This window comes from Lactuca serriola, chromosome 5 (genome assembly GCF_051521515.1).
Source record: "Lactuca serriola cultivar US96UC23 chromosome 5, Lser_US96UC23_V15, whole genome shotgun sequence".
Lineage (NCBI taxonomy): Eukaryota > Viridiplantae > Streptophyta > Magnoliopsida > Asterales > Asteraceae > Lactuca > Lactuca serriola.
Window position 1 is genome coordinate 214107689 of NC_136412.1, and position 11020 is coordinate 214118708.

Consider the following 11020-nt stretch of genomic DNA (forward strand, 5'->3'; position numbering starts at 1 on the left):
ATTGCATGGATTACATATATATGGTTTTGATAGCATCCTATTAGAACTGAATTTCATCTCCTTGGAAAAATGCAGGATTACATAATGTCAGATTATCTATGAGAAGAGTTGATAATTGAAATCTTCACAAGACTGCTACCTAAATCCCTCCTCTGGTATAGATCACTCTCCAAATCATGGTATTCTAGTATTTCTAGCCCCACTTTCATCCGCATTCATACTTCTTGATCCACACAAAAACTCCTCTTCCAACATCAACTTTATTACGAATTATATGGCCTTGAATACTTGCATACATTATTGTCTGATGACTTTTATACATTACATTCAGAAGACCAGTTGACATTGTGTCCCACAGAAGGATACAATGGTATAACAGCAGTCCAGTTTCCATGTAGTAGAGCTTTCATAATTGTTGGTTCATGTGATGGAATATTTTGTTTGAGTGAGCATCAAAAGGGAATTAGTCTATGGAACCCTTTAATAAGGAGCAAACAAAGCCTGCCTGATTGTCCGCGGAGACCTAGAGGCCCTTTGGAAGGGTTTGGGATTGCGCTTGGGTTTGGTTTCGACCCAATCAGTGATGATTACAAGATTGTCCAGATATCATACGCCAAAGAAAGTTCATATTTTTATGCATTAAAGATGGACACTTGGTGTGCGATTGCCTCCCCTACCCCTTTGATTTCTAAAGTGTTATCAGGGAAATCATGTTTTGTTAATGGAAGATACGCGGGTCAAGAATCATACCATGATTTTCCGAGAGGGTGGGCGATCAACATGACGCCTAGGGTTAGACTGGGGTTATGATCCACACGATGGATCAGGAGTTCGAAGCCCCAAATGGGTAAGAACAGGCTGTATAGGAGAGAGGGAGCACCGTGAGGGGTGGCCCCGGGTGATGCTCAATAGTTTAGAGTGGTCCGGATAGACTGAAGGCCGGTGGGGCATACCAGTCAGGCCGAAGGCTCGTAGAACGGTCCAGACAGGCTGAAGGCCCAGAAAGGCGGTCCAGACATGCTGAAGGTTCTGAGAGTGGTCTAGATAGACTGAAGGCTTGGTGAGGCGGTCCAATCATGTTGCATACTCTGTATGTGGTTGTAGATCTATGTGCGAGTATTGAATAGACTGATATGCTATAGTAGTCAGTAGGGATGTTCCAAGTTTTGAGCATGTTGCTGGAGTAGACCGAAGACTCCAGTGCAATTCTGGTCTGATCGGAAGTGGTTATTAGAAATCAGATGGAGTACAGAGGATCTTGGTAATCTCATCGAACATTAATGCTTCAGTTCGGGACTCGGAGTAGATCCGAATGGATATTCTTCGGCTTAGGAAGGCTGGGGATTAGATTGTCCTATCTTTCTGGTTCCGTAGACCTGGGGGCTTGAACAGATAAGAGACTGGTAGTCTTAGCGGTGGGTGAAAGAATATTAACACCCAGGATAACGAAAGGTTGCATCGAATCAGAGGAGTTGAGTGGGATGCAAGGATAGGTCCTTGGATTTTAAGTATGAGTGTGGGCCCAAATTGCAGGGGAAAAGTATAATGTCGTTATCGGAAATCGAGGGTTGCTTGGATAAAGCTTCCCTGTTCGACAGGTTTTGAGAACCTTGTTAGATCTTGCTCCTATTTATATATCGCAACACTTCTGGTTGGGAAGGGTAAGGCGGACCTGCTCAATGCAGTAGGCCAAGATACCCGGTGTGGGCCAACTGTAAGTCGCAGCGAGCCAACTGTAAGTCGTAGGCACGAAGGTTCAAGGGAAAGTAGAATTCGAACAGAGGGTTAGTGGGCCAGGAAGGTCCAATTGGACTGAAGGCCTAGTAGACGGCCCAGTTAGGTCAAACGCCCGATGAGCAGCCCGAGGAGGCTGTAGGCTCTAAGAGGCATCCTAGTCATGCCGAAGGCTCGGTGTATGTTAGTTGGTGATCTATGGAGGCATTGAATTGTCGCAGAAGGTAATCTGCGGTTTTGTTTTGATGGGAACCTCGAATTATCAAAAGTTGGGATAAATGGTATGGAAGTGACATCGGTTCAGTAGATGAGGTCTATCAGGGAGTCAGACTGGGTTCGGGAATTCCAAATTTATGGGTTCCAGAAAGAGGGGTGAAGGTTCTGCGAAACAAGGAGGTACCTTGGGTAAAGGTACAGTGGGGGCACCATAGAGGATCTGAGTGGACACGGGAGCCGGAGGCAGAGATGTGGGAGCACTATCTGATGATGTTCACCATAGCAGACTTCAAGGAGGAAGTCTAGTTCAAGTGGGGGAGAATTGTAACGCCCCGATTTCCCGAGTATCAATTTATGGTTATAAATTTCCATGAGTTCAGGGCTACTCGACGAGTTGGTTGCCTGACTCACCGAGTAGCAGCGAGCGATACCAAGAAGGGACTCGACAAGTAGGTGCTAGAGGATGAAACCCTAATTTCCAGGGTTTTACACCCTATTTAAAGGATCATAAGCCTCCTTTAGCCCTTTTACAACCCCTTGAGAGCCCAGAAGACCCCTCTTCCGTGTGAGAGCTTTTGTGCGTGTGTTTTGAGCTTTGGAGAGTGCATTTTGTGGAGAATGTTTGAAGGTCAAGTAGCTTGCAACAAGGGACTCGTGGGGGATCTTTAAAATCTACCTCAGTTAGCTTCCTTGGAGGTATCAATTCGTGATCTTGGCCTCTTTTATTTCTAGATCTCATATGGGTGAACTTTAGGGTTATTTTGGCTTGGTTATGAAGTTATGGTTGTGTATGAGCTAGATCTGAGGTTGCAACTTCAAATTTGGACCCTTCTTGGGTTCTAGGTTCATAAAGTTTCGAGCTTGGTCATGTATGAAGCTTTCCTTTTTAGTTAGACTCCATTTCAAGTTGGATTTGGCATAATGAGTCATTAGAGCCATACATGCACGTAAAGTTTGCAACTTTACATGATAAACATGCATTAGGAAGATGGATCTACAATTTGGAGCCTTAGCATGGCTTAAAAAGCCTCTGTATAGATGAAGGACTGAAGGGACTCAGCGAGTTCAATGGAGATTGTCGTAGACCAGGTGAGTCAGATGATTTACTCGGCGAGTCCGTTGAAGATTGATGTGAGCTTGACGAGTCAGATGAGTGACTCAGCGAGTGGTCGAGTTATGCAAGGAACTCGACATGTGGCTGAGGGTACTCGACGAGTTGAGGTCAACATAGATTGTTAACCTTGACCATTGACTGTGACTTTGAACAGGGTTGACTGAGTTTGACTTCTGAGGGGCATTTTGGTAAATTGGATATTTATGGCAATGGATCATTGATGGTTATAAGTGTTAGAGTTTGGGGCATTGCTTCAGGAGCGTGATTTCATGGTTCAGTTCGTCAGTTGCGAGGTGAGTTATCCTCACTTTATCAATAGGGTCTAAGGCACCAAGGCCGACCCTTTATGGATTGTGTTCAAATTATTGCATGTCATGTTTACTGATTTACATCCTGTTAGTTAGGATGGTGATATGCTATGCTATGCTTAGTGACCTGGTTAGGTCGGTATGCTTGTTTATAGGATGATGATATGTTAGCGACCGGTTAGGTCGGTATCCTGGTTAGGATGTTGCTATGTTAGTGGCCGGTTATATCGATTTGGTTATTTATGGACTATTATGTGATTATCTGTTTATGTGCACATGTTGTTGGTATAGAGGTTGGGTTGAGGTGGGTCCTGCTTTGTGTTGTAGGCCAACATACTCAGGGTGGACCGGATAGACTGTAGACCAGGGAGGGAACATAGTCAGGTTGAAGGCCCGGCGAGCGGTCCGGATATGCTGAAGGCCCCGAGAGGGCGGTCTAGACGTGTCAAGGCTCGGAGAGTGGGTCTGATAGACTGAAGGCCCAATGCAGGCGGTCCAGTCATACTGTAGACTCAGAGAGTGGACCAGGTGGACTAAAGGCTCGGTGCGGGCGGACCAGTCACATTGTAGACTTGAGATACATGGTTGTTCTGTATTTGTTATATGATATGTTATGGTTATATGAGGTTGGTACTTTGGGGGTAACTCACTAAGCCTTCGAGCTTACATTTATCGATTATCGTTATAGGTACAGCGGATGACTGCGGGAAGGCGAAGGCGTGACCGTACATTTCCTCATATTTTGATTTGTATTTCTGGGATACTCTGATATGAAACTATTTTGAAAACAGATTTGTAATGACTAATGGTTTTTGAATGTTTTAAAAAGTTTAAATTGGCTTTATTTTTATGGAGGTTACAAAAGATTTATTACAATAATGGTTATTGAATCTGGTTTTACAAATATGATAAAAGATAATATTGACTTATATTTTTGTGCCAAATTTTATAAGTTATTATTTAATGCAGTATCATTAATTTCTTGGAAAAAAATACTTACGGTACGTTTTTAATTGATTTAATAGACAAGTAAAATGAGAATTTTGAAACTTTTTATTTTAAAATCGAAGTGTATTTCCAGGGCCGGTCCAGACGGTGGGCAACCCGAGCGACCGCCCAGGGCCCACGACTCCTGAGGGCCCAAAATTTATGGGCTATATAGTGTATATATATATATATATATATATATATATATATATATATATATATATATATATATATAAAATTATTAGCAATATGATTTTTAGGACCTAAAGTTGGTTCAAACTCAAACTAGCTCAAAAGATAAACAATTCAGTCTGCTTCTTATTGTTAATTGAATGTGTTTATAGTCAATAATAAATTATATTTGTTTGAATATTTTTTATATTTATCTATAAAGGGCCCTTTTTTTTCTTTTCGCCCCGGACCCTATATACATTTGGTCCGGCCCTGTGTATTTCCATCCATCTTATTTGTTAAATTCTTTGATCCCTAATTAAAATGTTAAGGTGTAACTTTGCGACCAAAATTGTTAGTTTTTATCAAACATATACATTAATTCGTACCATTTTATTTTCATTTTTTATACAATAGTACATAAAACTTGACCATATTTGTTAATTATCTATAATAACTTCATAAAAAGATTAAAAAAACACTTTGATGTTAAAAAACTGTTTATTTAGATTTTAGTTTATTTTAGATGCCCGCAGGTGTTAAAAAAACAAACAGTCTTCTTCTTTCAGATTACAGACGTACGATCCACCTCTTTTACTGCAGCGGTCTACAGATGTGGTCCGCAAACTGCATATATTTTGTCCCAGAAAAACAAACAAACCTAACTATTTGAACCATACCCATAATTCAAATAGCATATCCATGTCAAGATTACCCAAGGTTGTAAAAAACGCTCGACATAAGCTAGTCGGTGGACTGGGGTCAAGGGATTAACCGACTAGGCGGAGATTAATCGGGGTCCATTAATTGCTAATTTGTTGAATTTTAAAAAATTAAATATGACTAATATCATATCAAAGTATGTAAATACCACTGATATGATAACAAAATAGGTGAATATGATTAATACAACACTAATCGTGCCTCAGTAGTTTCCAATGAGATAAAAATTCTTCAAAATGTTACAAGTTCATCATTTTATAATGTTTCATTCAGTATGTATGCTAGGATTAATCGTTAGACGTCCTCTAATCGATCGAGTAGCGCCTATGAATTAATCGGGACCTAGTCGGAATTTTTACAACAGTGAGATTACCTAACACTAGGTTGTTATGTGTATATAAATTGAGGCTTATCTATAAGCAAGTTTTTTTTTCTAGACTTTTAGATTATTCACATGATATCAGAGCCTTATCCTTAGTCCTACTTTGAATCTCACCGAAACTCTATGTAATGTGTCCGACCTTCTGAAAACCTTCAGATCTTGTTGCAGTTGTTTCTCGTCCGAGTTAGCCCCGTGTCATGTCGAAGCTCATGATGGAAAAGACTCAAGAGATATGAAACTTTTGATGTAACGCACCCATCATCTTTCGGGAGAATAATTCACCTTGATTTCAAGGATAAAAACGAAATTATGAAAAAAAATATATCAATTGGGCTTATTTTAATTATTATTATGTTTGTATTTCATTTTAATATGTATGCAATATTTAGTTTACTTTTGAATTAATGAAAAATTTTGTTCAAAAATCTATCGAAAAATCATTATATTTAGGCTTCATAACCAATTTAGTCATTGTCTTTTTCTTAGTCAATGAAGTCCTACAAATTTTTAGGCTATGTTTGGAATGCCACAACTAGCTGATAAGCTAGCTTCTTTTTTTTTTTTTTTTTAGCTTTTTTATGTTATCGTATTCGGTAAGCCAAAAAGTAGCTTATAAGCTAGTTTTTTTGAAAAGCTACTTAGACTAGCTTTTTAGGAGCTTTTTTTGAAATTTTCTAAATATACCCCTTAATTAATTATAGAAACACATATTCTTTCATGTCCTTTATGTAATTTTATATATTTCAGCTAGTTTTACAAAATGTTATTTTTTATTAGCTAGTTTTTCAGCTATGGGCTAACTTTTTATTTAACAGCTAGCTTTTCAGCTATCAGCTAGTTTTTCAGGTAACAACCAGCTTTTGAGCTAGTGTGCCAAACATAGCCTTAGTCGATGAAGTCCTAAAAATCGGAAAATGTATTCAGTTTGACATTTTTACCAGTCAAACTGAATACGTTTTCAAAAATTACACTTTTGGCCTAGATTTTAAATTTTATTAAAATTTCTTCCAAAATTTACACTTTTGGCCTGGATTTCAAAATTTATTACAAATTTGGTATAACGTTTACACTTTTGGCCAAGATTTCAAAATTTTGTTACAAATTCATCTTAAATTTAGTTTTTTACCTCTTTGTTTTTCAAAAATTTGTTTTGGATGTTTGTTGGCTTTATAAAGTCATATTTATACAAAAACCATATTTTCACATAAAAGCCTTCTTTTTTCTATATAAAGACTTTTTAAAAAAACATTTTTGTATATGAAATAACTATTTATAAAATTAGGTATTTATTAAGTGCATATATATATATATATATATATATATATATATATATATATATATATATATATATATATATATATATATCCATATTTTTATAAAAACCATGTATACAAACATGTAGTTTATAAAAAAAAAATATGCAAACACCCATTTTATAATAATTGCATTTTTATACAAACCTGTTTTTATAAAAAAATGTATAAAACGCTTGTTTATGTGCATATAAATGAATAAATATATAAAAATACTTTTACTATGAAATATGTGTTTCTATATATTTTTTTAAAAAGCGTGTTTGTATACATTTTTATAAAAATAGGTGTTTGTATACATTGTTTTTATAAAAACATGTTTGTATATATTTTTATAAAACACGTGTTTGTATACTTCTTTTTTTTTTTTTTTTTTTTTTTTTTTTTTTTTTTTTGTAAAAAACATGTTTGCATAAAAATATATTTATTTTAAAATAGGTGTTTATAAAAAATATCGAAATTAATGTATAAAACTCCTATTTGTATGCATGTAAATACATAAATATATATATAAATACATTTACTATGAAATATGTATTTCTATATTTTTTTATAAAAGCATGTTTGTATACATTTGTATAAAAATACATCTTTGTATACACATTTTTTTTTATAAAAACGGTTTTGTATATATGTGTATTTATTATAAAATGTGTTTGGCACACAATAGTTTTTAAAAAAAAAGTTTTTATATAGAAAAAAGAAAGTTTTATGTGAAAATATGTTTTTTTTTGTATAAATATGATTTTATAAAGCAAAAAAAAAACATATTCGAAAGAAAATTTTGAATAAAAAGATGTAAAAATAAATACATTTTTTGGACCAAAAGTGTAACAAAATTTTGAAATATAGGACAAAAGTGTAACCTTTGTACCAAATTTGTTATAAATTTTGAATATTCGTCAAAAGTGTAAAGTTTGGACAATTTTGTAATAAAAATTAAAATCTAAGTCAAAAGTTTAATTTTTGAAAGTTGAATGACTTATTTACCGGGTAAAGGGGTCAAAATGTCTATATTTTCTGGTTTTTTGAACTTAGTTTATTAAAAAAAAGATAAATACTAAATCGGTTATAAGGTCTAAATATGTAAACTTCTTAGTTGATTTACCTTTACTATATTTATTGTATTATTAAAATAAAATTATAATCTTTATATATTTACTTAAAATATAGAAACTAAAGGAATAAAAGGTGATCATTTCCAAGGTTTAAGAATTAGGAGAGTGAATGAGAGATGTGGGAATATGACTTGCGCTAAGCTAGAGCAAAAATGAAATGAGCAAGTAAAACATTGATCTTTAAAGGAATAAAATCTTTGGGGGTGTTTGGGATATCTTTTATACCTTAAAAGGACTTTCTCAAAAAGTAAGCTTTTAAAATGTGTTTGGTATGTAAAAATAAAAAATCTCAAAAAGATAAGAATGCGTGTTTTTTATCTAGCCTTTATTTCCTTCTTGGCCAAAAGTTAAAATGAAAAGCACTTTCCAATTTGTCAAATAACTTTTAAGATTTTTTGATTTTTTGAAAAAGATAAAGTTAAAAAGTTGTTTAAAAAGATATCCCAAAACAAGTACATTAAAATCCTATCACAAAAAGAATTTCATTATTCACAAAAAGAAAACATGGGAAACGTTGGCCCAAATGAAACCTAATTAAGCCCCAGAAAGACTCGGTCGATCGTCGATGTTTTAGTGCTATCACAACAAGATTTCCGCAGCATCCTCATCATCAGTTTACTCTTCCTCTCCTTCCTTTCTCTGGTGTGTGATTTTAATCGTCGATTCCCCTTCAAGTTTTTATTTTCTTGCCTTTTTAATTGATGTGATGATGGCTAAGATTCATATAATATACCTAGTTACCTTTTTGAAAGTATATTAGATATTTTAGTTGATAACAACGATCATTTTTTTTTCTATTGAATATTTGTATGCAGAGATAAGCAACTCACTAAATATATAAGAGCCCGATATATACCTGTTTCATTCACAACCAATTACTTTTTCCATTTTATGGATGATGTAAATGATATTACGATGAGAACATAAGTTAGTTTGATTTTATTTAAGAAAATTTACGATTTGACTGAAACATGATCCTGTTGAAAAATCTTTAAATAGAAACACAGATGGTTTTGAGTGCATGCTATCAGTACTGAAGTTTCATCTCCTTGGAAAAATGCAGGATTACACAATGTCAGATTATCTATGCCAAGAGTTGATAATTGCAATCTTCACAAGACTACCACCCAAATCCCTCCTCCGGTTTAGATCACTCTCCAAATCATGGTATTCTTATATCTCTAGTCCCTCTTTCATCCGCATGCACGGTTCTCGATCCACACAAAAGCTCCTCTTCAGACATCATCTTCGTTATGGCTTTGAATACTTCCGTACGTTATTGTCAGATGACTTTTATACATTACATTCAGAAGACCAGTTGCCAATGTGTCCCACAGAAGGATACAATGGTATAACAGCAGTCCAGTTTCCATGTAGCAGAGATTTCATAATTGTTGGTTCATGTGATGGAATATTCTGTTTGAGTGAACATCAGAAGGGAATTAGTCTATGGAACCCTTCAATAAGGCGCAAACAGAGCCTGCCTAATTGTCCGTGGAGACCTAGAGACCCTTTGGAAGGGTTTGGGCTTGCGCTTGGGTTTGGTTTCGACCCAATCAGTGATGATTACAAGATTGTCCAGATATCATACCCCAGAGAAAGTTCATATTTTTATTCACTAAAGACAGGCACTTGGTGTGCGATTGCCTCCCCTACACCTTTTTTTTCTGAAGTAAGGAGAGGCATTTGGGGGTCATGTTTTGTGAATGGAGCTTTGCATTGGGTGGTAGATCGTTATCATACAGAATCACATCACAGTGAGATTCCTTGTATAATGACATTTGATTTGAGCACTCATGTTTTTGGCATGATTCCATTGCCTGAACCCTTTCAGAGATTGACAAGACTAACAACCTTCCAAGGTTTTCTAGCAATGATTTCTACGTATGATAATAACAGTTACTATAGAGATTGTTGGATTTGGGTGAGGAGAGATGATTCTTGGTCTGTCGTTTATAAATCGAAAGAAAATCAGTTTAAAGGAGGATCAATTATGGGAGTTTTGCAACCGACCATCAATAGAGATTTTTTGCTTTCCGCTATGAATGATCAGGGGATGGAAGTTTATCTTATTAAGATGGGGACACAATCAAGACTAGTGGAATTCCATGCCGCTTCTTTCATATCCGAGATTGTTCAGTGTGTCGAAAGCCTTCATTTGTTAGAAAACGCCTGCGAAGCAAATCAACTATTGGTTTCTTGAGGAAAAAAGACAACTAAAATTTGGTATTTGGATGATTTATTATATTATTTTTCTAATTCCTTTGACACTCTTATTCAACATGAGATGATGTCACTCAATGAACCATCAATGGTAAGCTTAAACTTCGTGATAAGAAAGCATAGCTACGTATTGGCTAATTCTTGCAATTTGTTTGTTAGATGCAAAACTGTAGCTCAACATTAAAATGCAGTAGAAACATTTTCAGCATTTCAACATTTTGGTTTCGTCCGATTAATCATTGGACTTGTTTCATTTGTTGTGGTAAATCAACACATATACACAAGGTACATGTACATTTACTTTAATCCGCCGGGTGCATTGGTTTTTAATACCCAGGGCGAGATAATAATTGTATGCACTTATATAAGTACCGTACAATAGACAAAAAGGTACTTAAAATTTTTATAAAAAAACAAAATGCAGTAATTTTATAATCAAACAAGTAATATAAACAAAAAACCTATAAAAATCACCTAAAACGATGTCTTTATGCATTTTTTTAAGCAAAAACATCTCTTATTTTCAAATATAAATATTTTGTAAAAAATCACTTTCGATATTAAAAATTACCAATCTACTCAAATTTTCTTGAGTCATGGTACTTTGGAGATACAATTTAAAAAGCTTCAGTTTTGAAAATTTATTTCCGACGAATCTTATATGCAACCAACATGTTAGGGAGCACATACATTCTTCTTGCGTACTCCATTATTTGAATAGATGTCCAAAA

At 35.1% G+C, this 11020-nt stretch overlaps 1 protein-coding gene across 1 annotated transcript; it reads left to right on the forward strand.

The window, feature by feature from the left end:
* Nucleotides 1–9134: 9134 nt before the first annotated feature.
* On the forward strand, nucleotides 9135–10407 carry LOC145051429 (putative F-box protein At3g16210). The gene has a single exon (XM_078999415.1). The coding sequence runs from the start codon at nucleotides 9139–9141 to the stop codon at nucleotides 10267–10269; it is 1131 nt and encodes a 376-aa protein (XP_078855541.1). The 5' UTR covers nucleotides 9135–9138; the 3' UTR covers nucleotides 10270–10407.
* Nucleotides 10408–11020: the final 613 nt, after the last annotated feature.